This window comes from Struthio camelus, chromosome W (assembly GCF_040807025.1).
Source record: "Struthio camelus isolate bStrCam1 chromosome W, bStrCam1.hap1, whole genome shotgun sequence".
Classification (NCBI taxonomy): Eukaryota; Metazoa; Chordata; class Aves; order Struthioniformes; family Struthionidae; genus Struthio; species Struthio camelus.
The window spans coordinates 15,551,855-15,578,651 of record NC_090981.1 but is presented as its reverse complement, the minus strand read 5'-3'; the positions used below and the strand labels follow the sequence as shown (position 1 = coordinate 15,578,651).

Sequence of the window (26,797 nt, the reverse complement as noted above, 5' to 3'; positions counted from 1 at the left end):
AGTCTAGATTATTCTGTTTCTATAAAATATGAGGTTATGTCTACACAACATATTTAAGCACACATGAACTTAAAGAAGACCAGAGGCCCTGTGATGATGTTCATACAACATAGAGCCTGGGAGTAATATGCCATAATTAAACATGGCGGAGGGAGGCACGTGCGGGGGCCACAGGAACTCCACAACTAATGGATCGCTGTGCAAAGCACAGCATACCAATGTAAAGTGATGACATTTCAGCATAACTTAAAACAAGCTTTTAAGGCTATGACTGCCATTTGGTACCTCTGAATATCATCTAAGATTGCTCTCTTTGCTTCTCTCCTGTAATTTGAGATGTATACTATAAATTAACTGGATATAGAGTTATTTAAAAACAGATTTAGGGCCTAGTTTAGGTAGTATTTAGATAAATCCAGTACCAGAAGTTCAACCCAATACCACAGCTGCTTCCGAAGATTGCGTCAAAAAAAAAAAAAAAGACAAGCAACATTTTTTTTTAACTAAACCAAGTCAATCAAAGGGAAAAGGTTAAGTTTTCATTTAGTGCAAGGTATTTATACAAATTATGTAAATATTCTTATGCTGAATGCTGCTAGAGCAGCAATTTCAAAAACAAGAGCCTGACAAATTCAATATCATTCCACGTTAACTCTTATGCCCAGGGCTACAGATCAGTTAAATGGGTTCACAACTAAAAGAGGCTTGGGAATTTTTGCGTTACACAATTACACTTGAATAAAGCCCGAGTCTTGAAAGTAACGACAAATATGCACTTGACTGAAGATTTGGTACCTAACCAATTTGGTTTGGCTAGACCCTTGGATTCTAAAATTTAGGTGCAAAAAACACTGATCACAAAACATGCAACCATAAGATATGTGATGTGTGCTTGCAAGAGAAGGATTATTATCAAACATCCTTTATAATATGTTGATATACTAGTTCAAGTCAAAGTGGGAAAAATTGTTTAGAAGTCTCATTTTCAGTAGTAACAGGTGCTCACTCCAAGGAGACTGATAGCTGCATACTGTCATGCAAATATATAAAAACAATAAAAAGCTTCACTTAATAGAACCAATTCACAAGAAAGATTCCCAAGTATTAGAGTATTTGATAAGATTTAGTCCTAGGTCTTCACAACCCTTTCTGAGTCAGGAATGAATAAATGTATTTTAAAGAAGAAGGGTTGGAGCAAGGTGAGGTTTAGTCAGGAGGCTAGGATTTGAAGGCTGACAGTAGGATACTCACTCTGCTGTACCAGATGCTGAGCTGAGATGGGAATAACACTGTGAAGAAAGTCTTTTGTGGATCTGCCTGGATGTGAAGAGGTTGCTCCATGGATTCCAAAGGACATAACAGCCTCTTGGGCCAGCCGCTGAGAAAATACATGGCTAGAGACTTCTCTTCCCGGGGAACGGGCTCTCAGCGCACTCAAGCCTAGGCAGGGGGCAGCGGGGACATCAACCTAGGAAGAGTAGCAGGAATGCTCAATTCCACGGCCGATGATCTCTGGACAGAGGACTCTGACCACCGACCCAGAGCAGAACAAGCATAACCACGAGCAGAGACACTCGCCGGCTTGCCCAGCCGCAGGGACCCTCGCCTCAGCACCGCTGCTCCGTACCAGCCCTGGTGGGAAGAACTAAGTCTTCTTAATCCGCTGCCTGCAATCAGAGCTGTGGCCAAAGACCGTGGGCCCTTCTCCCCAATGGCCGCTCAGCCTAGCCGGAGCCCTCACGGAGGGAAGCAGAGCGCACAGCCATCGAGGACGGACGGTCTGGAGAGTAGGAGGGGAAGCATCCGGTCACTGCTCCAAGAGAGCTCGCCAGAGCTGCGACGCTTGCAGCTCCTCTCTCCTCCAGCTGCCTCTCACTCCAGTCCTCGCTGTCGCCACTGAGGCCACCACTGCCATATCTCCCCCTCTCCGAACACCACAACTGCACACACAACAGCAGCTCCACGGTAAGACAGAGGAAGAAGAGGAGGAGGAGGAGGAGGAGGAGGAGGAGGAGGAGGAGGAGGAGGAGGAGGAGGAGGAGGAGGAAAAGGGAGCAGAAGAGGGAGCACTGATTGGCGCCCTCGGCAGGATAACACGGAAGTGACGTTGGAGGGGGCTATAACTTCCTTCCCCCTTCCCTAAAATCTTTGTGTTAATGACCTAGGTGGAAGTATGTGTGCACCAGAGCTGGGGGATGGGGAGAAAAACAGCTGTAGGGGTACGCGTGTCTGTGGGGAGGGAAGTGGCGCGCAGGTGCACAAGAACTTTCTCCTTTACTCCTATTGCTGCTAAGGGAGAGAGGGGAAGGAGAGGAGTTGTGCATAGGTCGCGCGGGGGGTTAAGAGAGCCTTTCCTCTCCGTAGTCAGCACCTGTTCTGTTATGCCTGAACCTAAGCACAGTTCCGTGAGGCAACCCTGGGGAAGATCAATTTTTCCCACCATCTTTCTGTGACCATGGGCAGGAAGGCTCCCTGATGGGATGTCACCAAGCAAATCTAGTTAAGCCAAAAACACGTATATGCTGTGTGTTCCGGGCATGTACAGCCCTCTCTTTAAAGGTACAACGACCCAAAACTTGGGGGGGGGGGGGAGGAGTGGATGAAAACCCAAAGGGTACAGCACACTGAAGTAACACTGTATGACAAAACACACTCATCCCTTTTAAGCAAAATTCTCCACTTAGATTATGAACACTGAAAATCCTTGTTACAAATATTCAGTTAGATGTTACAGGGATCCCCGTAGAGTCCACCAATAACAGATGCATACAGAGTAATAACAAATATTTTAAATAGGCAAATATAAAGGATATAGGGCTCAGATTAGGCATGTTCTCTAGTTCATACCAAAATCTACTTGAAAGGGAGTTTCATATTACTCTGTACTTGTATTTTACAGTGCTTAGGAGGTCTAGACATGAGCCAGTACTCCACCATGCTAGAAGCTTTGCACAGAAATGAAAAAAATTAATTGCTATGCATTGTGACCATAGAAGTAAAGGCAGCAATTAATGTCATAGGTGATGTATAGCAATTACATTTACTTTTGTTAAGGGTTTTAAAGGAAAAGATGAAAGCTCCAATCTTCTTTGAGGGAGGTAAATCTTCGGGATGATGTTCAGTGGCTCATGCTGTGCTCACAGCAGTGGACTGAACTATTTCAGCATCAACATGTAAAAATTGAATTTGAAGAACTTGACAGCCACGGCAAAGGTGGGAGAAGAGATTTTTTAGGAGTCAGTATGTGAGATGATGCCCTCAGTGACTTTTGGAATGTTCAAGGACTAAATCTTAATTTATGCATGTTTCTCTCTCTAGCCCTTTTAATCAAGGTTGTTGTATGTAAGGTTATCTCATGAGAAGGTGCAGCAGGATGAAAGAATGAAATCATGTAAAATTCCCCCTCAAAAGTTGGGTATGTGGAATTACAAATAGGATAATAGCTGCTGTATTTATTGGTACGGTTTCTTTCTTGCTTGCTTGCTATAAACAATCATTTGTACCTGAAATGGTGCCTACAGTGCCTTGTAATTTTTAACCAGGCAGGCACTGTTATCTTAGTGGAAAACGCATCAGATGATGATTTTTTTTTTTTTTGGAGTAGTTCCTGTCTCTATTATTGCCTTTATATGTAAAGCATTTTTATTAGTTTCAGATTATATCTTCAGTTCACAAGTGCTACTACTTATTAGCAAAGGCAAAGAGAGGGCTGCTTTGCAAGATTTATCATGAATAAACAAAGGATTTTTTTCAATTTCATAATACAGCACGTAATATAGCAAGTAAACTGTCTAAGCACATTTTAATTACATTCCTATAAACTAGTTCAGAAGAGATTGAGCTTATTATATTGAATCGTTTAAGATATTGCATCTTTTCTGTGATGTTGGGATCCATTTGCCCAAGAGCCCTTATGGTTCAGTTGAGAATCAGACTGGCTTTAATCTCCTTTTGGCTAAGTTATCGTACTTCGAAATATTTCTCTAGCTAAACGCTTACTGTTCTTTCTGACAAACAGTGGAAATCTAAACCCTCGTGTCTTAGAATTCGGGAAACTTCAATTTTGCAAGCTAAAGTGACTCGTATTCATAACGGTCAAGACAACTGTTGAAACCCTGAGTGTCATGAGGTTCCGAATACTCTTCATAACATCTCCTACATGTAGCTGTGTATTCAAACATGTTTGTTATGTCAGTTTGAACACCCCCTTTCACTTGTTTTTGCAAGATCTTTTTAAATAAGCATTTGGAATGTTTGACGTTTCACTTGAATCAGATAACTAACGAGTCCTACCACTGGGGCCAGATGTGTGAATGTTGATTCTTTTATTGGAGGGAGGGAGGGAGGGATAGAAAGAAAGAAAAGGCAGCTTCAGGAGCTTAATGAGGACGATAGTCCTGCCAATGCAAAGCGATAATTTTATCTTCAAGTAAAAAGTTTAGTGAATTTTTGTTCTAGGGGATAAACTTGTTGACTCCATGAAAGAAAAACATTACTTGAGAAAATATTTTCTTCCTTCTTTGTAACCTTTTCCAGCAAGGAGAAAACTAATGAGTGTAAATCATGAAGCAATAGCGGATGCACAAATAAAAGAAAATCAATGTCACAGGTAGCATAGGCTATTTAAGTTAACTGCTGAAGTCCTGTGCAATAACTAAATATATTAATTTGAAGGCTAAAATAGGTGGCTTGCAATTTCTCATCTGTCATTACCTGTGCCCCACAGTTCCATGCTTGCTGCAGTTTGTAATAATAAATCCATGGTGTACTTTGTGTTTAAAAAAGGTGAGCAAGCAGAAATACAATAAGCAAATGTACCATTTGGCTAATTAACTACAATTTTATTAAGCGAGTTGAGGAGAATATTCTGGACTTAATGTCAAGACATTAGTAGAACTGCCATCTACAGTGTTCTCTTATTGCTTTCTCAATGTTGGAGCATTTAGAAACTTCTCCATGAAAAGAACTCTCTCTGCAGTTTATGATCTGAATAATAGTGATTTTTATTTTAAACACACATAACGAAAGCAAACTTTGATCTGGCATACAAGGCTTTTTAAAAACAATCTCAAGTTGCTTTAAAAGCTACCCAGTTAAACAAGCTTTAGTAGTTATCGCATTCATCCCCTAGCAGTGCTAGCTTCTTTTAGCAGTAGTGTCTTCTCTCGCTAAACTGTTGGAGCATTTCTAAAGTGATCTCTTGCTTTGGACCGTCTTTGTTTCATATTTTCTTTTTGTTGATGTCTGTAGAGCCCAATCCTAGCCAATATTTTAAACTGGTCTCTTTCCTTTCTCCTGATACGCGGCAGTTTCTTCTCGCATCCTGTTGCTGCTTTATTTTTAGCATCTTTCTTTAACTCTTCCAGTGTTACTTCAGACTTGACTTAGGCTGACTCAGGATATCCTACAAACATTTTGTTTCTTGTCTAGATTGGCATTTACACATATGGTTGCTAATTCCGGTAATTAAACTTGTGAACTAGAGTAAGACACTTCAGTTTAGAAAAGTGTGCAAGGCATTTTAGCCCTTCCCCTGCTGCAGGCAGTCTTCCAATACAGTCTACTCTTCTGGGCCCATTCCCACAAATGAAATGTAACCTTATTGAACTTCATAGCATATAATTCATCTATATGGTTTCTCCCTTGCATTGCACTGAATGTTTACTCTTTGGTCTGTAGGCAGATATACCTTTCAGGTCAATACGACAGTCCATTCTGATAAGAGCAATCAGGGAATGAAAGTGATGGTTACTTAGTAAGTTTCACTGCAAAACAGTCTCATCTCTTATAATGTAGGAAACTAACTGGGGGGGGGGAGAGGAATCAACGTGCAGCAAGCTTATGGTAGAATGCTTTTATAATTCAAGGAACTATTTGTGGTATTTAAGGCTCTATTCAAAAGTGAGCCTTGTAACAACAGCAGCTTGCACTTTGGATGGAATTCAGGAAGGCCTTTTGTATCTTAACATCGGCATAAAGAAGTTTTGCAAGTATTGTTTTTACTTTTTCTTCCAGCATAAGACAATCTACGAGTTAAATGCTTATGATGGATAAGTAATGGAAAGAACCTGCATAGATGTTAGAAAAAAGTTCATGTGCGTGCGTGCGTGTGTGTACATATATATGTATAAACTATATAATACCTCAAAATTATTTTACTTCATAGGGAAAAGCTTCCACTTATTTTCAGCCTGTCTCAAGATCAGCACTATGGTACCTATTTTGTTCTTGAACAAGAAAAGATATTTGCTTTGCAGAATGAGAACAACTGCATTTTTCTTAAACATGTTCCTGGTCTTTCTTTGAAGTTGAAACACAAATTTCATTTGTTACAAAGCAAAACGTTTGCGTGAAAACCCCCCTGTAAACTGATGGACTAAGCTAATGAGCATTTTTCTTGATTATTGAAAGGAGTGGGGGGAGGAACCAACCCAACCCTGCAAAGAGTCCTTGAAACCTTTCATTTCATGGCTTCTTGTTTTCAGTCATATTATGTTGGGTACGTGCCCATCTCATAGTAAAATGATTAGAAAGAAACACTGTTTAGCTGGAATGCATTTGCCTATTTGTCTAAATGATAAATTTATGGGTTTATATATATATATATATATATATCTATATATCATACCACCTAATGGTTGGACAACTAACCTTACTGGTCACCTGTCTCTCCTGTATTTATGCAAGCACTGGATCAGCTTTTAGCCTTGACTAGAAGATCTGATGACTAAATGTTTTACATTTGTTAGCTAAATAGTGTTATAGTTGCTATCTAAAGGTACTGGGTGATGAGAGGATTTAAACCAAAACAAACAAGCCAAAACAACCAACTAACCTACCGGGATGCCTGACACTGAGAGGCCATACTTAGCTCCTGTGTACCCTTTAGTGTCCCTAGGTGTCCAAATCCCCGTACATCTTGCTCTGAGTGCCTACTACATTCTACTAGATGCCTTCATATGTTAACTCTGCATTTTAGTGGGAATTAAGTGCCCTGTGTTTCTGAAAATTCTCAGGCAGCTTTCCATCTCAAGTATTTGAGCCTATAAAAATCAGAGCCCAATCCCTTCATGCTGAATTCATCTCTCAGTAACGTTCTTCATTTTTTCTCCTTACTGACTGATCTGTATAGTGGCTTCTAAGGGAATTGTATGGATTTTATCAATAATTAATTTCAAAGGATAAGCTGTTTAATATCGCTGAAACTGGTATGAGCATCTGTGTTGGTGTTCACTTAGTTTGAGACTTGTCTAGCAGTCGCAACAGATTTTCATAGATTTTGCACATACAGCTTGATTAGGTGTTGTATATCTTACCAGTGTTTCTCTTTCAGACTGTAAATGGATACATCTTATTTTTTGATCTCCTGTCAGCAAGAGAAAAATATATTTATGAGCCTGTGTATCCCAAGTAAGTATCTTAAACTTTATACTTTTTTTGTGTCTCTATAATATAGAAAATTGCATGCAGTCAAGTCTTCAGCAAAATTAACAATAAAAGTGTTCTTGCAAAGTGTATTTTAAAATTGGAAGGATATGTGAAGTATCATTCCTATGAGTTGAAGTCAATTCAGAAGAGAAGTTGATCTAGCTGTTTTGTTGTACACAGGTAAGATTCTTTAGCTCCATACTATCAACAACTTCATTTGTTCAACTGAGCTGGTCAAAAACCACTAATTTTGTTAGGAATTATTGGGGAGCAAGTCTCTTACAGATTCCTCCACTCCCACCATTTTTTATTGAATTAGAAGAATCTTTAAACAAGTTGGAAAGAAATTGCAAGTCTATAGGAAGAAAATAATAAATATTTCAAATAAAAATGTAGTTGTATATTACCCGTAGTGTTTAATGTTGATGTGATCCTCTTAGTTCCCTTACTGTGACCCAAAGAATATCGAATCAGACTGGTTAAGGCTGGAAGGGACCTCTGGAGATTGTCTAAGTCCAACCCTCCTGCTCAAAGCAGGGTCAACTAGAGCAGGTTGCTCAGGACTCTCTCCAGTTGGGTTTTGAATATCTCAAAGTATGAGAACTCCACAACCTCTCTGGGCAACCTGTTCCAGTGTTTGATCACTCTCACAGTAAGAAGTTCTTATGTTTAAGTGGAATTTCTTGTATTTCAATTTGTGCCCATTGCCTCTTGTCCATTCACTGGATACCACTGAGAAGAGTCTGGTTCTGTCTTCTTTACACCCTCCCACCAGGTAGTCATACACATTGATAAGATTTCCACCCGAGCCTTCTCTTCTCCAGGGTAAACAATCCCAGCTCTCGCAGCCTCTCCTCCTAGGTCAGGAGCTCCAATCGCTGTGGCCCTTCGCTGGACTCGCTTCAGTATGTCCACATCTTTCTTAGCCTGGGGAACTCAGAACTCCACACGGGACTCCAGGTGGGGGGTCTCACCGGTGCTGAGCAGAGGAAGGATCACCGCCCTCGACCTGCTGGTGACGCCCTTCCTAATGCAGCCCAGGATGCTGTTGGCCGCCTTTGCCACAAGAGCGCATTGCTGGCTCATGTTCAACTTCTTGTCCACCAGGACCCCCCCCCCAGGTCCTTCTCTGCAAAGCTGCTTTCCAGCCAGTCAGCCCCCAGCCTGTACTGGTGCATGGGGGTTATTCCTCCCCAGGAGCAGGACTTGGCTTTTCCCGTTGCTGAATTGCATGAGGTTCCTCTTTGCCCGTTTCTCCAGCCTGTCAAGGTCCCTCTGAAGGGCAGCACACCCATCTGGTCTATCAGCCTCCCCTCCCAGTTTTGTATCATCTGCAAACTTGCTGAGGGCGCGCGCACTCTGTCCCATCATCCAGCTCATTACTGAAGAGGCTAAACAGTATTGGCCCCAGGATTGACCCCTGGGGGACACCACTAGTGACTGGCCTCCAGCTGGACTTCATGCTGCTGATCGCAACCCTCTGAGCCCAGCAGTTCAGCCAGTTTTCAGACCACCTCACCGTCCATTTATCCGGTCCATACTTCACGAGCTTGTCTATGAGGATGGTATGGGAGACAGTGTCAAAAGCCTTAAAGTAGAGATAAACAGCATCCGCTGCTCTCCCCTCATCCACCCAGCCAGTCATCTCATCATAGAAGGTTATCAGGTTGGTTAAGCATGAAGAAGGCCTCATCTACTTCTTCCTGATCAAGCTGTCTGCAGCAGACGCCCACAACAACAACAACCACCATGTGAGTCTGCCCTCTAATCCTAACCCCCTAAACTCTCAACTGGCTCATCATCCATCCCTTGGCAAAGCTCCATGCATTCCAGATGCTGTTTTGCATAAGGGGCAACTCCCCCTCCTTGCCTTCCCAGCCTGTCCTTCCTAAAGAGCCTGTATCCATCCACAGCAGCACTCCAGTCGTGTGAGCTATCCTACCACGTCTCAGTAATCCCATTAAGATTGTAGCCCTGCAATTGCACAAGGACCTCTAATGCCTCCTGTTTGTTCTCTATGCTGTGTGCATTAGTGTACAGGCACTTCAGAGCGGCACCCAGTCTTACTGACTTCCTAAATAAAAAAAGGGAGGGGGGGTAGGAGAGCTTTCCCCATAATGCTGTCCTGTAGGCACTTCCTTATTTATGTGCCTACACTTGGGGTGACCCCGCTTCAGCCCTGTTTTGTTGAACGTTTCGACCCTTCTGTTCACATCACCCTGTGCTTGCCTACCTGGTCTACCACTTCCTCAATTGGCAGTGAGTCATCTCCCTCCTCCCATCATTCCTAGTTTAAAGCTCTCCTCACCATGTTGGCCAGCCTGTTGGCAGTGAAGCTTTTGCCCCACTTGGTCAGGTGGATCCTGTCTCTCCCTATCAGTCCTTGTTCCCTAAAGAAGGTCCCCATGGTTGTAAAAGCCAAATCCCTGTCATCAAAACCAGTTGCACAACCAGTTGTTGACCTGCGGGATCCATCCACTCCTCCTCAGGCCCTTTCCCCCTCACCAGCAGTAGTATTGAGGAGAAAACCATCTGGGCCCCCGTGCCCTTGACCCTTACCCCCAGATCCATGTAGTCACTCTTGATACGCTCCAGGTCTCCCCTGGCAGTATCGGTGGTGCCTACGTGGATGAGCAGCAGGGAGTGATAGTTTGAGGGCCATACAAGCCTCTGCAGTCTCTCTGCAATGTCCTGGATCTGAGCCCTTGCAAGCAGCAAACGTCTGGAGACAGCAGGTCAGGTCAGGAGGTGGGGGGGGCCTCCGTTCTCCACGGCAGGGAGTCGCCCACTACTATCACTCACCTCTTCTTCCTCCTGGTGCTGCAACGTGGCTTGGGTTCAGCTGATTCGGATGCTTTTTTTGACAGCGCTCCTCCTATGAGGGCACCGAATCTAGTCTGTAGTTGCAAGTCTTCAGGTGGCGTAGGAGCCTTCCTCCTGGTTCCAGAAGTCACGAGCCTCCAGCCTTCACCATCATGGGAGTCTCCACTTTTCAATCCGATAGGCACAGACTCTACCTGCTCCTTCTTTGGTACAGTTGGGAGTTCAGGTTCTTGAAGCTGCAGGGTCTCAAAGAAGATCCAGTTGATCTCTTTTTCATCATCTCTGATACCGCAGTCTGCTGACCTCCTCCCACAGCTCCTTAACTCGTCAGCACAGATCCTCCACCAGGGCACATCTCCTGCAGGCTAGAAGACCATCTTCCACTGCCCTAGCATCAGCAAGAGGCCCCAGGCATTCCTGCAGCCTGAGAGTTGCAGAACTGCATCCTCCTTCTAGAGCCCCGTCTGGGTCAAGGTCTCTGATGTTACAGGGACAGTTGCTCCAACAGCTGCTGGGGACAATGCCCTGTGGTGCATCATCACCATTGCTGAGGGATATGTATGCTGTTCTGAGCAGAGTTGCTGGCCCCTTTCCGTGCACCCTTCTGCTACAACAGCTACTACTGTATCTGTTGATTACCTGTGTTAGCTACATGCTAGGCTGGCACTTATGTAGGCCTCTCCCTAGCACCTGCTGAAAGGGTGCCTGACCACCCCCACACCCCCCCCCCCCAAAAAAATCAGGAGTCAGCTACAACAAAAGCTCAAAGCACCCTTTGATCAGGAATAGCTGAACAGACTCATTTGAACAAGTGAAACATATCAGAAATATTTGTGATGGTAATTTTGCCAAATTTTATTAAAAGCCAAAGCTAAAGACTTTCAATTGAGACTTCAAAGGGAGTGTTTATACAGGCAGAATCTGTAGCCATTGTTTAGATTAAATTTGCCTGGGAGAATCACAGAATCACATAGGTTAGAAGGGACCTCTGGAGGTCTCTCTAGTCCAACCCCTTACTCAGAGCAGGTCCATCCAACTAGATCAGCTTGCTGCTCCGGGCCTTGTCCAGCTGAGGTTTGAATAGCTCCAAGGATGGAGAGCCCACAACTTCTCTGGGCCCCTGTTCCAGTGTTTGACCACCTGTCGCGGGCAAAACAGTCTTGACTCGGGGAATTTCACTTAATTTAATTTATTGCCGATTAACATAAACTTTTAATTACGGATTCGGGTATTGAGAAACAAAGATGACATAACAATTAAATGTCTTTCCTCCTCCCTTCCCTGGGCTCAACTTCAGTCCAACAGTTCTCCTCCTCCCTTCCTAGTCTCCACTCCCCTTGGTTTTGCTGCACGTTACACTCCCTCCCTCCAGTGAGGCGACAGGTGGTGCAAGAGGTTGGGGGGGGGGGGGTCAGCGGTCAGCAAGCAGTCTCTCTTTGCTGCTCCCTGCCTCACACTCTTTTCTTCCGCTGCTCCGGCGTGGGTTCCTCCACTGGCCACAGTCCCTTCGGGGGTGTACCTCTTGTGTCTCCTTTTCGTGTCTCCTCACGTCTTTCCTTTTATGTGTCCTCACGTGTGCCCTCACGTGTCTTCTCCTGTGTCTCCTCCCTGGCAGCTACCGCCCTTTCTTAACTATGTTTTAGCAGAGGCACCACAGGCTCTTCTGAGTGGGTGGAGTTTAGGCATGCTTTAGGTGGGTTGTTTTTATCCGTTACAGAGCCATCTGGAACTGGCTGTGACTGGTACAGGGTGATTCATGACCTTGTCCCGCACAGGTCACCCCCGCAGCCCCCTGCTACCAAAACCCTGCCGTTTATGCCCAATACGCCACTCTCACAGTGAAAAACGTTTTCCTTATGCCTAGTCAGAATTTCCCTTGTTCCAGCTTGTGTCCGTTGCCTCTTCTCCTATCACTGAGCCCCTTCGAGAAGAGTCTGGCTCCTTCTTCTCTTTATCCTCCAATCAGGTAGCTGCAGACAGCAATAAGGTTTCCCTGATCCTTCTCTTCTGAAGGCTGAATAAACCCACTTCTCTCAGCCTCTCCTCATATGTCATGTGCTCCAGCCCCCTGACCATCTTGGTGGCCCTCCGCTGGACTCGCTCCAGTACGTCCATGTCTTTCTTGTACGGGGGAGCCCAAAACTGGACACCGCTCCATATGGGGGTCTCACAAGTGCCGAATAGCGGGGAAGGAACGCTTTCCTGTAACTGCTGGCTACAGTCTTACTACTACAGCCCAGGATGCGGTTGGCCTTCTTTGCTGCAAAGGCACGCTGCTGCCTCACGTTCAACTTGTTGTCCACCAGGACCACCCCCCCAGGTCCTTTTCTGCAAAGCTGCTTTCTATCCAGTTGGCCCCCAGCCTGTACTGGTGCACAGGGTTATTCCATCCCAGATGCAAGACTTGACATTTGTCCTTGTTGAACTTCATGAGGTTCCTGTTGGCCCGTTTCTCCAGCCTGTCATGGTCCTGCCCTCCAGCATATCGAGTGCTTCCCCCCAGTTTGGTATCGTCCACAGACATGCCAAGAGTGCACTCTGTCCCATCATCCAGGTCGTTAATGAAGATGTCAAACAATATTGCCCCAAGTATCCACCCCGAGGGATGCCACTAATAACCGGTCTCCAGTTGGACTTTGTACTGCTGAGCTGAGCCTGACGTTCCAGCCAATTTTCCACCCACCTTATCGTCCACTTATCTAGCCCATATCTCATCAATTTGTTGATAAGGAGACTGTGGGAAAGTATATCAAAGGCCTTGCTAAAGTCAAGGTAGACAACATTCACTGCCCTCCCCTTGTCCACAGTGCCCATCACCTCATCATGGAAAGGCAATGAGGTTGGTCAAGCATGATTTGCTCTTGGTAAATTCATGTTGGCTGCTCCCAACCACCTTCTTGTCCTTCATGTGCCTGGACATGGCTTCCAGGAGGATTTGCTCCATCACCTTCCCAGGGACTGAGGTGAGGCTGACCAGCCTGTAGTTTCCCAGATCCTCCTTCTTGCCCTTCTTGAAGATGAGTGTGACATCTACTTTTGTCCAGTCATCAGGCACCTCCTCCAATTGCCATGACATTTCAAAGATGGTAGACAGTGGCCTAGCAATGACATCAGCTGGCTCCTTCAACACCCTCAGATGCATCCCATCAGGTCCCATGGACTTGTGCATGTCTAGTTGGCTTTAGTGCTCCATAACTATATCTTCTTCTACAGTGGGTAATGTCTCATTCTCTCAGACTCGGCCACTAGGTTCAGGGAGGCCTGAGGGCAGACCTTACCAGAGAAAACTGAGGCCCAAAAAGGCCTTTTTCACGTCCTCTGTCACTAGGTCCCTTGCCCTATTCAACAGCAGGCCTGCTGTCAGGCCTGGGAAGGGCACTGACACAGTGATACCAAGATGCTCAATCTGTCTGCCTGGGTGTTTCTCTGTTAGTGTTAGCTGGGGAAAGCCCTCCCCCGCGCCCCCCCCCCGCCCCGCCCCGAGTCCGCCCCACTGCAAAGCAGGTGTGGCATGTATGGTATGGTCACAACAAAGGGTTTACTTTATTGGCCTGATCTAGACTGCAATGATGAAGCATAGGGCTACCTGACTGGTATCGCCAGACAGCCCCAGCCACATGATTTGCATACCTTATTATTGCTTTTCCTGTTTCCAGGGGAAAACGTTCCTTCAAAATACAATCACTTTTGGTCTGGGCACTCATAGTGGGGAGAATTGTGGGCACCCTCCCCATTGTGCTACCCCCTCCAAGCCTATACCCTCAAAGCAGTACTGGCTGCCTGGAGGGGCATGCTGAAATCTCTCAGACTATTAAACAGCTGTTAGAAGCAGGGGTTATTTGGCATTATTTAATAGCCCTATTTGGCCTGTAAAGAAACTGGATGGGTCTTGGTGTATGACCACAGATTACAGGCTTTTGAACACAGCCACCCCTCCCCTGGCTGCAGTGGCTCCCGAGATTGTCACCCTGTTAGAGCGGTTAGAGGCTGAGGCAAGTGCCGGGCATGCTGTTATTGACTTGGCGAATGCCTTCTTCAGTATCCCTATTGCTAAAGAGTCACAGGAACAGTTTGCCTTTTCCTGGGAAGGTCAGCAGTATACATTTACGGTGCTGCCTCAGGCATACCTGCACAGTCCCACAATTTGTGACGGCATTGTGGTTCAGCACTTGGAGGAGTGTAATCTGTCCCCAGAGCGTAAGCTGTCCCATTACATTGATGACATTCTGCTGACTGGACCTACTGAACAGGATGTTGGAGAGGCACGGAGTAGTGTTGTGGACACTTATGAGAGAGCATGGTTGGGAAATTAATCTGCAGAAAGCACAAGGGCCAGCAACTGAAGCAATGCTTTTAGGCATCATCTGGCAAGGACCCTGCCAGATTATGCCTGAAGCTGCAAAGCAAACACTACTTCATATAGCTGAGTCCCAAAATAAAGCTGATGTGCAGCACTTTGTGGGATTACTAGGGTACTGGTGCCAGTTTATCCCACACTAAGCACAGATGTTAAGATCCCTGTATAATGTAGCAAAAAAAGAAGAGCCAATTTGTATGGGAGGAAGATGAAAAAAGAGGCTTTGAACAGGCTAAACATGCTGTCTCCCATGTTGTCGCATTAGGTCTCAGGCAACGTCACAAACCTTTTGAACTGGAAGGCCTAGTTTCAGGGGACGATGTAGCATGTTGGAGTTTGTGGCAAAGAGGTGCCAATTTGTATGGGAGGAAGATGAAAAAAGAGGCTTTGAACAGGCTAAACATGCTGTCTCCCATGTTGTCGCATTAGGTCTCAGGCAACGTCACAAACCTTTTGAACTGGAAGGCCTAGTTTCAGGGGACGATGTAGCATGTTGGAGTTTGTGGCAAAGAGGTGAAGGGAAGCAAATCCCACTTGGCATCTGGCCATGGCATCTCCCTCCCTCTGCACAGAACTATGTGCCTTTTGGAAAACAATTACTGGCTGCATATTGGGCTTTGGTAGAAACTGAACGAGTGACTGGGGGAGAGACCGTCACTCTGATTGTGGGCTTGCCTATATTGCAGTGGGTTTTGTCTAATGATCGCAACTACAAAATTGGAAAAGCACAACAATCCAGCACTATAAAATGGAAATGGTATACTTCCATGCTGGCCAAGCCAGGTACCCACAAAATCAGTGCCTTGCAGGAAAAAAATAGCCCAAATAGGATTGACAGATGTGACTCAACCTAATCTGGAGCTGCTACCCCCCTGCCTAGGCTCAGGAAGCCCTGCCATATGAACATCTCATCCCTGAGTAGCGATAGCGTGCCTGGTTCATGGATGGATCAGCAAAATATGTTAAGGGGGAGAGGTGGTGGAAGGCTGCTGCCTTTAAACCTGCTGAGCAAATTTCTTTGACCCGACAAGGCAAGGCGGGGGAGTGGCAGTCAGTATGCAGAACTAAAGGCTGTATTCATGACACTAGAGGCAACCCCTCCCACTCCCGAGTAGACACATATACCAGTTATGTTGCTGTGTCCCCAACTACACATACCAACCAGAAAGGCACACTGAAAGGCCTGTGATTACTTAGCCAGTGGATAGGTCCACCCGCCTGTATCCAGGTGGACAATGGGTCTCGTTTTACAGGCCAAATGGTCAGACAGTGGGCTGCTGAGCATGAAGTACGCTGGGTATACCGTATACCCTATCACCCCAGAGGAGCTGGCCTAGTCGAACGGATCAGTGACTTACTGAAGGAACAGTTACATGTACTGCTCCCCTCTCACACTTGGCAGGCATAATTGACCAGCAGTGCTATCACAGGCTGTAATGAACTTGAATAGTAAAGCACGCTTCCAAGGATACACCTCCTATCAGCTTCTCTTGGGACATCAGCACTATGAGGTACAGCCCGGGATGTTGACAGAGCCCAATGACTTATTGAGAGTCAGAGGCAAGTACATGTACCGGACCTCTCAAGGGAAACTCATCATCTGTGCAGAAATCCTGGCACATGGGCCAGGAGCCATGTACTTAATCCTAGAGGAGCAAGCAGACACCCCTTGTTATGTGCCTTAACATATGCTGTATGTAAAATAATGTCTTTGTTTTATCTCATGCAGAGCCGCTATGTGGAGCCTCACGGTATTGCTTTTGCTCTCTGCATGCTATGTATCAAGGAACATGACGTGCTGGACACCCCTGCCCTCCAGCCACACCGAAGCTCTTCCTTGTCTACTACATCACATAAGCAACTGGACTGGTGGAGTTTGCACCACCCTTGTCTTACAGGACATGGGACTAGGGGTGGAGCCCGATGGCAAGACATCTTTGAGGGATCCTAGCTCTAATGCAACTGCTTTTTGACACTTATTCTCACAACCAATATTTGCTTTATTTGTCATTACTCTTGCATTATTAACTGTAGTAATCACTTTGTACATAAGAATCGTTCTAGTAGCCAAAAAGCTTACTGATATAATCTGCAGCTTCCAATATCTTCAGGAGGAGTCAACTGTACGTGGATCAAGGGCTGGAATATAGTGATCCTAATCGGAAGACTATTGTACATCAAGGAGTTAGTGATCCACAACAGTTAACCTGAGTAGGTGCAGGCTTGTGCTGTGCTGTGCTGCTATATGTTATAGCTTGGTCTTCTGGCCTGTGTTGTGCTACGGGGATCCCTTGGCCACCTTTCCACAGATGGGATCTGCACAGTGTGCTGCACCCTGATTTGAGGCCCGTTAGATGCTGCACAACTTGAGGTTCCCAGCATCTGAAGGGATGTAAGATTATCTATACTAATCCTCTTCCCTTGTAGCGTTAGCTCTAATAACTGGCATTTTAAGTGACACTTTAAAGAGTCTGAGTGCCTTTCTTACTGGGATCATAATGAACCAGCACCTCCTGGTGCAAAACAACAGGCTACGCTATCCCAATGTTTTCCTTCACAGACTAACCATTCTTGTTTCATTACTGGCAAAGTGGTCAGTTGCATGCTCTTGCAGGTAGCAGCCAAAGAGGCATTCTGGACACCAGTAGAAATAGTCTTAGATCAGTTTCTCACTACTTCCCAGGTCTTTCTTTCTATTTCTTATCGGATAGCAGCTTTGGCTAATTCCTCAAAGTGCTAAGAGGTTAGTTGCCCAACCAGTTGCAGCTGGGATTAGAGGACTTGGATATCCATGGTGTTTAGGGCAGCTCCTCCAAGTCCTGGCATTCCCAATATGTCTCTCTTAGTTCTTCTGTGAATGTCGTGTTCAGGGAACATGGCACGTTGAATCCCAATAATAAAAGGGGTATAGGTGGCACTGTGTCAACTTAGATTCCAATCCCACCTGATGTGGTATTCTCTCTTATCGGGTTACCCCAAATAAAGTCTGCTACTTTCCTGTGGTCAAACATAATGGAGGGTGGTGGTCCAGATTGTGTTCTTTGCCAAGATTACACCATAGTTAGTTCACTAGTTTGGTTTGTGTTTCTTCCCTTAGATAAGGTCTCATTATATTTAAATTCTAATCTTAGATTGTTTTGGGTCCATTTATAAATACTTGTGAAGTTGGTGGTCCAATTAAGTCTAGTCATTATACCAATGAGATAGTCCTTTATGTTCACTAATATATTCTACATACCCAGCTCCATTTTTACCTGCTCCACTCTGGCTGCTATTCCTAGCTAAAGTTAACTGGGTTGTATTACCTTTAGGGACTATTATCCAGTGCATCCCTGCCCCATATGTGGCAATATACTCCCCTTCAATTTCCCACCATATCGCAAATCTTTTAATAGTTTGTTACAGTTCGTTTCATATTATTCACTCTCATTCTGTGGTGGCATGGTAGCTTGTGGCCAGCACTGGGGGGGATTGTTTGTGCCACTGTTATGAGTCAGAGTCACTGTCAGAGTCCAGACTGCTGTCCATACCAAAATAGGGTTTATCTTCCTGTATATAAAAATATTCACAAAGGGTTAATTACAGTCAACGTGTGTGTGTGTGTGTGTGTGTGTGTGTGTGTGTGTGTGGATAAACATTTAATTTCTCCTTTTTGTAACAGTACCCATGCTGTATGTCCCGGGCCATGTGCAAATACTACCCCCTCTCTGTGGTTTCCCTTTCCCTAAAGGGGGGTGACAGCCCAAACCTTTGTTCCCATCCAATCATGGCCTGTCACAACAGGAACTTTATCGCCATCTACTGTTCTGACAGGTTTAGCCTGGGCCAGGCCTGGTCAGGATGCTGCCCCTTGAGTGTTCACAAGCCAAGCGGCTTCTGCCAAATTAATAAATATCCCAGTTTCTCACATCCCTTTTGTCTAGGGCTCGCAGCATGGTTTTTGGGAGTCCATTATACTGTTCTACCTTTTCTCAAGGCCGTGGGATAATAAGGTATATGGTGTAGCCAGTCAACTCCATGTTCATCTGTCCATAAGTATCATTTCATTTTTTAAATGAGAGCCACGATCTGTAAGGCAACTCTAGGCTAATATTGCCTCATGCTGTAATCACACATCTAGCACCCTCCCTCCCAGTAACCACCCTGTATGGGAAAATGCGGAAGAATGTCGAGGAGACAGGCAATGGAAGCTAGCCAGACTGTTCCGTGGGAAAAGGAGCATCTACAGCTCTACAGCAGCTACACTGACCCATAGTCACGCGGCTGAGCCTGTGCCATTGTGGCGCTACGCCTGGGCTTTGAATCAAGATTAGCGATGAGCTCAATATGCTTACTGCGCATGTGTGTAGTCCATAAAAACCTCACATAGTGCCCCCTCGGTGTTCCTCACCATAGACCGACGCTCAGCAGTGCCAGGGACTCTCCCGCTCCATTATTGCCTCGATCAGGAAATCGCTGGGGAACCCCTGCTCAGACGCAGAGGTAATAACTGCTCAGTATCGCCCCTAGTGTGCCTTGTGCTTGTGTATCTGTCCCTGCCGGGAGTGCAGGCGTTACCCCCACCTTACCCTTACAGTTGGCGTAGTCAGCAGGATACACAAACAACAATGCCAATGTCATGGTCGAGGAGAGCAAAGGGGGAGGGCGAGAGCCAAGGAGAGGCTGCTCGCCTGCGGCTGCCAGGATGGCCCCAGACTGAGCGGTGGGGGCCGGTAGCCGCATTGCTTGCCACTCTGGCAGTCCCCGAGGACTGGCCAGAGTTGGCACAGGGGGAAAATGTTACCCCAAAAGTGGTTGAATCTGCTTTACGGGCTATGCCCTCCCGCACTGCCACGGGAGGCCCAGGAGGGGCGGCTGAGCCCACCACAGAGCACCCTCATGCTCTGGGCCCCACAGCACTCCACGCTACGAGAAAGGTTCGGGTGGTGGTATAGGTGTCCCTGTCACTTATGAATGGGTTCACAGTTAACGGCCAGAAACAAATAACAAAGTTTAATATGTATCACTAGTAACAATAACAATTAAAAGCTAATGATAACAACAATAGTAGCAATACACCGTTAATCAGTCAGTAACCACACATTGAACCCCCCACACAACACAGAACAGGGGCAATTACAGTCATTACAAACACAAACTTGAGCTCAAACCGGTAAGGGTGAAGGTACCTGGTGGTTACGCCGGAAGGCGTCGGGCGGGGAGGAGGAGGAAGGGACAAGCAGGCCACGCCCGGGGTGGGGGGTGCCGCTTCGAGCCCGAGGATTACTGAGCAGGCCACACCGGGCGCAGTGTGCCGCTGCCATGCCATGCGCGCTCTGCAAGTAAGCAGGCCACAGTCGAGCCGGTGTGCCGCTTCGGTTACCGCTCCCCGGAGTGGGGAGGAGGCGAGTACTCACGTGTCCGCCGGTGTTAGTAGCGGTGGGGGATCCCTAGCTGCCTGACCCAGCATCCCAGATCGGGGGCACGGCAGTGCTGGCTGCCCGCAGCCTTCCGGGGCGGAGAGCTTCCCTCGGTGGCAGGGAGGGAGCCTTGGAAAAGGCTGCCTGGCGTCTCGGAGTCTCGGAAAAGGCCGCCGAGGCGTCTTCTTCCCCACCGCTTCAGTGATTTCAGCTCTCAGCGGCTTCTTCTTCTTCACTGCCGCCACTTCTTCAGTGAACTCAGCTCTCTTCTTCTCTCCGCCGCCGCCACAAAAGCCCCTGCTGGGCTCGCGTGTGCCCCTTTTATCCCTGTCCCACTTCGGGACCGCAGGCAAGCGATTGGTTAAATTTGTCTAGACCCCCGCTCTTAGTGGTCCGGTTTCAATCCCTGATTTTAATGTGGGCCGTGTAGACTCGCCTTCCTTCTGGAATATTCTGCTTGACTGACCGTTACGGGCTGCTAGGTTACGTGTTAGCCCTCCACTAATGATCTTAGATTGTGGCAGTGGGGGATTTCTGCAGGCTAACCGGGGTTACAACAAAGGACAGGGTGATTGGCACCTTCTACCCATTGTTCAGTAAAAACCCATTTTCTTAACTTCTCCCCTAAACCAAACCTCTCCATGACACGCGCCACTTCAGAAGTGGCTCAGAAGCTAGCCAGACGATTAGGGTGGGCACTGTTGATGGGCATTCGAGTCTTAGATAATGAGGTATCATCTTTGCAGCAACGAGTAAAAGATCTGGAGAAGGAGAATGGGGAGTTGCGTGACGCGAAGGCGGTAGCACAGGAGTTGATTATGACCCAAACTGAAAAGACTCAGGAATTAACCCATAGGGTAGAGTGATTAGCTTTACGAGTGGCTAACAAACACCATGCACGCTATGGTAAAGCCCCAGCTACAGTTGCCCAGGTGAGCGCAATAATAACTAGACCCTCCTGGGACCCCAAGGAGTGGCATGGTAGTATTTGGAGCACTTCATCTGACTCGGAGGTTGAATTTGGATTAGAAGGAGGACTGGCTACTCCCCAGGACCCACCTCTTGTGCAATTGAAGGGGGAGAGGCAAGTAGATGGGAATACAGTGGAGCACTCTAGGACGTATACCCTGAAGGAATTGCGTGAGTTTTTAACTACTTTCCAGCAGCAGCCCGGGGAGTCTTTGTTAGCCTGGTTAGTGAGGGCATGGGATGCAGGCGCCGGCTCGCTTACTCTCTTAAGAGCGCAGCGAACAGAGGCAGCGAACAGACGCAGCAGTTTGCGTGGCAGTTCACACAGTAGGGTGCCAGAAGGCACCTTCATTTCTCGTAGTAGTGTGTGCTTCCTCGGGTATGGTCATGACACGCTGCAGAGCGCATTCCCCAGTGGCTGTTGGAGTTGCTGCATCACCTGTGTCTGAAGCTTCAACCCAGACAGACTCCCAGACATCAGATGCAGCTCTACAGGTGTCAGGCTGCAGGGAGTGCCTAGGGCCTCTCCGTGAGGCCTGGGCTGACAGTCAGCCATTCTGTGATTCTGTGTGAATCACAAGGGTCTGGGAGCCCAGGTCATTTTCTCCTCAATCCTGCCTGCGAGGGGGAAGGATGGGAGGAGGAGCAGACGGATTTTCCAAGTTAACAACTGGCTGTGCCGCTGGAGTTGACAACAGGGTTTTGTTTTCTATGACCATGGGACCCTGGTCGAAGACCGACAGCTGATGGGGAGAGATGGGCTCCACCTCACCAAGCGGGGCAGGCGTGTCTTTGTCAACAGGCTGGCCAGCCTGGTAAGGAGGGCTTTAAACTAGGAAAGATGGAGGAGGGGGAGCGTTATAGAGACAGGGTAGTCAGTATAACACCATTCAAGTCAGGATGCCTCCAGCAGGTGCATGCAGCCAGGGGAGACAGCATGGGACGTGGCTATGGAGGATCCTCTTGCACCTCTCCTGAGAAGTCTGCATGCTCGATTGGCTCTCTGAAATGCCTGTACACCAATGCACGCAGCATGGGGAATAAGCAGGAAGAATTAGAGATCTGTGTGCGGTCGCAGGGCCATGATCTCATTGCAGTCACAGAGACATGGTGGGATAGCTCGCATGACTGGACTGCTGTCATGGATGGCTATGTGCTTTTTAGGAAAGACAGGCCAGGAAGGCGAGGTGGTGGAGTTGGGTAAGGATTAAAGGGCAGGCTAACATGGGTGACACGGTGGTGGGGGTTTACTACAGGCCACCTGATCAGGAAGAGGAAGTAGATGAGGCCTTCTACAGACAGCTGGAAGTAGCCTCACAATCACAGGCCCTGGTTCTCATGGGAGACTTCAACCACCCTGACATCTGCTGGGAAGAGAGCACAGCTAGGCACAAACAGTCCAGGAGGTTCCTGCAGAGCATTGAGGATAACTTTTTGACAGAGGTGGTGGAGACGCCAACAAGGAGAGGTGTGCTGCTAGACCTTGTACTAACAAACAAAGAAGGTCTGGTTGGAGATGTGAAGGTTGGTGGGGGGGCAGCCTTGGCTGCAGTGACCATGAGATGGTGGAGTTGAGGATCCTGCGAGGAGGAAGCAGGACAATAAGTAGGATCGCAACCCTCGACTTCAGGAGAGCAGACTTTGGCCTCTTCAGGGTCCTACTTAGGGGAATCTCATGGGGTAGGGCCCTAGAAGGAAGAGGGATCCAGGAGAGCTGGTTAATATTCAAGCATCACTTCCTCCAAGCTCAAGAGCAGTGCATCCCTCTGAGTAAGAAATCCAGCAAAGTGGGCAGGAGACCTGCATGGATGAGCAAGGAACTCCTGGCAAAACTCAAACAGAAGGAGGAAGTCTACAGAATGTGGAAAGGGGGACAGGCCACTTGGGAGGAATATAGGGACGTTGTCAGAGTGTGCAGGGAGGCAACGAGGAAGGCCAAGGCCCATTTGGAATTAAATCTGGCAAGGGATGTCAGGGACAACAAGAAGGGCTTCTTCAAATACATCAACAGCAAAAGGAAGACTAGGGAAAATGTGGGCCCACTGATGAATGGGGTGGGTGCCCTGGTGACGAAGGATGCAGAGAAGGCAGAGTTGCTGAATGCCTTCTTTGCTTCAGTCTTCACTGCTAAGGCCAGCCCTGGGGAATTCCAGACCCTGGGGACAAGAGAGGAAGTCTGGAGAAAGGAAGACTCTCCCTTGGTCGAGGAGGATCGGGTTAGAAATCATTTGTCCAAACTTGACATCCGTAAATCCACGGACCCCGATGGGATGCACCCACGAGTGCTGAGGGAGCTGGCGGATGTTATTGCTAGGCCACTCTCCATCATCTCTGAAAGGTCCTGGAGAACAGGAGAGGTGCCTGAGGACTGGAAGAAAGCCAGTGTCACTCCAGTCTTCAAAAAGGGCAAGGAGGAGGAGCCAGGGAACTACAGGCCTGTCAGCCTCACCTCCATCCCTGGAAAGGTGATGGAACAGCTCATCCTGGAGGTCCTCACTAAGCACATGGAGGACAAGAAGGTGATCAGGAGTAGTCAGCCTGGATTCACCAAAGGGAAATCATGCTTGACCAACCTGATAGCCTTCTATGACGGAATGACTGGCTGGGTGGATGAGGGCAGAGCAGTGGATGTTGTCTCCCTGGACTTCAGCAAGGCTTTTGACACTGTCTCCCATCGCATCCTCGTAGGCAAGCTCAGGAAGTGTGGGTTGGATGAGTGGACAGTGAGGTGGATTGAGAACTGGCTGGATGGCAGAGCTCAGAGGGTTGCAGTCAGTGGTGCAGCGTCTCGTTGGAGGCCTGTAGCTAGCGGTGTCCCCCAGGGGTCAGTCCTGGGTCCAGTCTTGTTCAATGTATTCATCGATGACCTGGATGAAGGGACAGAGTGCACTCTCAGCAAGTTTGCTGATGATACTAAACTGGGAGGAGTGGCTGACACACCAGAAGACTGTGCTGCCATTCAGAGGGACCTGGACAGCCTGGAGAGATGGGCAAGAGAGGAACCTCATGAACTTCAACAAAGGCAAGTGAAGGGTCCTGCACCTAGGGAGGAATGACCCCAGGCACCAGTACAGGCTGGGGTCTGACCTGCTGGAAAGCAGCTCTGCAGAGAAGGGCCTGGGGGTCCTGGTGGACAACAAGTTAAGCATGAGGCAGCAATGTGCCCTTGTGGCCAAGAAGGCCAAGGGTATCCTGGGGCTGCATTAGGCAGAGTGTTGCCAGCAGGTCGAGGGAGGTGATCCTGCCCCTCTACTCAGCCCTGGGGAGGCCTCACCTGGAGTCCTGTGTCCAGTGCTGGGCTCCCCAGTACAAGAGAGACATGGCACTACTGGAGAGAGTCCAGCGGAGGGCCCCAAAGATGATGAGGGGACTGGAGCATCTCTCCTATGAAGAAAGGCTGAGAGAGCTGGGCCTGTTTATCCAAGAGAAGACTGAGAGGTGATCTCATCAATGTGTACAAGTATCTGAAGGGAGGGTGTCGAGAGGATGAGGCCAGACTCTTCTCCGTGGTGCCCAGCGACAGGACAAGAGGCAACGGGCACAAACTAAAACACGGGAAGTTCCATCTGAGCATGAGGAAAAACTTCTTTCCTGTGAGGGTGACTGAGCCCTGGAACAGGTTGCCCAGAGAGGTTGTGGAGTCTCCTTCTCTGGAGATATTCAAAAACCTGCCTGGACGCGAGCCTCGGCAATGTGCCCTAGAGGACCCTGCTTGAGCAGCAGGGGGTTGGACTAGATGATCTCCAGAGGTCCCTTCCAACCTTGGCCATTCTGTGATTCTATGTGAGCTGAATTTAATGAGCCCCTTAGCAACTGATGCTCAAGTACAGTATTATCTTACCCAATTAACTTCTGCGCGGGATGGGGCAGGAAATGTTATTGAAGCTCCAACATTATATCAATGGTTAGGCACTGCTGTGGTGGGTGCTTACCCGTCCACAGGTGAATTAGCTGCTACAGTGGGGGAGTGGCATACTTCTGAGGAAGGGATCAACACACTGCGGCAGCAGATGGAGAAGGACCAGCTGGTGTGGAAATAACGCGGCAGACCTCCCATGCGAATCAATCCTCCACTGTACGGGGCTTAGAGCAGCTCATGTATACTTATGGTATACCAAAAGAACTACAGAGTGACCAAGGCACCCACTCTGCAGGCCATGTAGTACAAGAATGGGCAAAGGACTTGGGGATCACCTGGGTCTTGCATATACCCTACCACCCTCAAGTTAGTGCTTTAATAGAGAGAATGAATGGCCTGCTAAAAGAACAAATTTGAAAACTTACCACCACGCAGACATTAAGGAGGGCGGGGGGGGGGGTGGGCGAGCATGCTCCCACAAGCGCTGTTTATGCTTAACAACGGGCGTGTGGGAATGTTTACTCCCTATGAGCGAGTACAAGCCAAACCAACCCTAGCAATCCCTGCTCGGATATCTGTAATGGAAGGGGGGATTGCCCTCCCCCCCCACATGCTCACCTCCAGGGAGGTAGAATTCTATACACCTGAGCAACTGATGATTACTGAGCAAAGAGTTGCAAGCTTACATTTAAGACTTGACTGCCCTTCGCAGTGTGTATGGCTGTTTACACCTTTAATACCTGTTCAAATAGCCCCACTCTTGTTGACCTCGCCTCAAGATTTCTCTTTCCAGGTATCCGTATCCACGCCAGGGAACGTCTCGCAGGGAGCACCAATGCTGCGAGGAATGCTGATCCGCAGTGCCGGAGTGCCTCAAGTTCAGCAAACATCCTCAATGCACTCTTTAGCCAGTGTGGGGATACTAACTCCTCAGAAGGAAAAACGGCCTGGCACTGTTTCAGCAGATGGTCCAGGAGCCACTGCTCTAGTTCTTCCTGATGGCGAGACCATGCCTTTCTCTCTTCCCATCAACAGGCTGTCACGCCGGCATCTGTAAGTTGCTGTTGGACTGTTGCCTCTTGCTGACCACGGCAGATGCCATTGATCCACAAGACCATCTAGCCTCCCATGTAAATACATGGATCTGGCTTGCACAAAGATCAGCTAACCTCTCTGCTTTCTGCATTGCAGGACGAGGATCAGCGGATGGTGGCTTAACTATGTGTTACATAGGTGTACCAGCTCCACTCGTGGTATTGCAGAGTTATGCTTTTCTGAAAATTTTTGCTATGTCTGTAACTCCCATGAATCTATACGATTTGGGTATCGTTTCCCAAAAGCTGACACCTTGGACTTACTCTAAAGTCTCCTATCTGCTAAAGCAGATATTTGCTTTCGCTTTGTAAATGCTACCTCTGTTCTGCAGAATGTAACCAATACACAGTTTAATTTGTAATGACACTATGACTATTACCTATGCATCTGCTCACCTGATACTACCACTAGGAGGGTTCCTTCTGTGGGGCACTACAGCATATACCTATGTGCTGGCCAACGCCAGAGGTGGCCCACGCACTGCAGGTCGTGTTACTTTAAGCATCCTTCCCTTTATGCCAGAGCGGCGAAGGACCCCATGGCATATCCTGGCTGCCACTTGTAACCACCCCCCCCACCCCCCATATAAAGTTATTTTCTCATGCAGAAGCCTTAGGCCTGTTGTTAAGCCTGGTTGGGATCCCGGGGGCAGTGGCAAACAATTATAAACAGTTAGAGTGTGTTGCCTGTGCGCAAGGCTTAAATTGGACATTTAGAGCTATTGCCTCTTTAAATAAAAGTTGGGAGCAGTATGGCAAGGGAACACTGCAAAGCCAGCTAGTGAGCGACTATCTCCTACTGCGACACAACCATGGATGTCATGACTTCACCGGGATGTGCTGTTTTAACATCACTGATGAATCAGCG

General features: G+C 47.6%; 1 protein-coding gene and 1 long non-coding RNA gene across 8 annotated transcripts in view; one reads left to right on the top strand and one right to left on the bottom strand.

Annotated features, from left to right (window-relative positions):
* Nucleotides 1-20,305, bottom strand: part of LOC104153745 (guanine nucleotide exchange factor subunit RIC1) — an 89,192-nt gene extending 68,887 nt beyond the window's left edge. For 4 of the 7 annotated variants that reach the window (XM_068925424.1, XM_068925425.1, XM_068925422.1 and 1 more), the window contains exon 1: nt 1,252-1,548. In XM_068925424.1, coding sequence (XP_068781525.1) covers nt 1,252-1,392 — 141 coding nt within the window. In that variant the 5' untranslated portion in view covers nt 1,393-1,548. Of the gene's footprint in view, nt 1-1,251; nt 1,549-1,627; nt 1,767-20,004 lie in introns of those variants that run through there. The other 3 variants (XM_068925419.1, XM_068925423.1, XM_068925420.1) reach the window with 2 other exon arrangements.
* Nucleotides 1,541-18,517, top strand: LOC138064150 (uncharacterized). Its single transcript, XR_011137434.1, has 3 exons — nt 1,541-1,965; nt 7,334-7,410; nt 16,338-18,517. It is a non-coding gene; the product is annotated as an uncharacterized lncRNA (long non-coding RNA).
* Nucleotides 20,306-26,797: the final 6,492 nt, after the last annotated feature.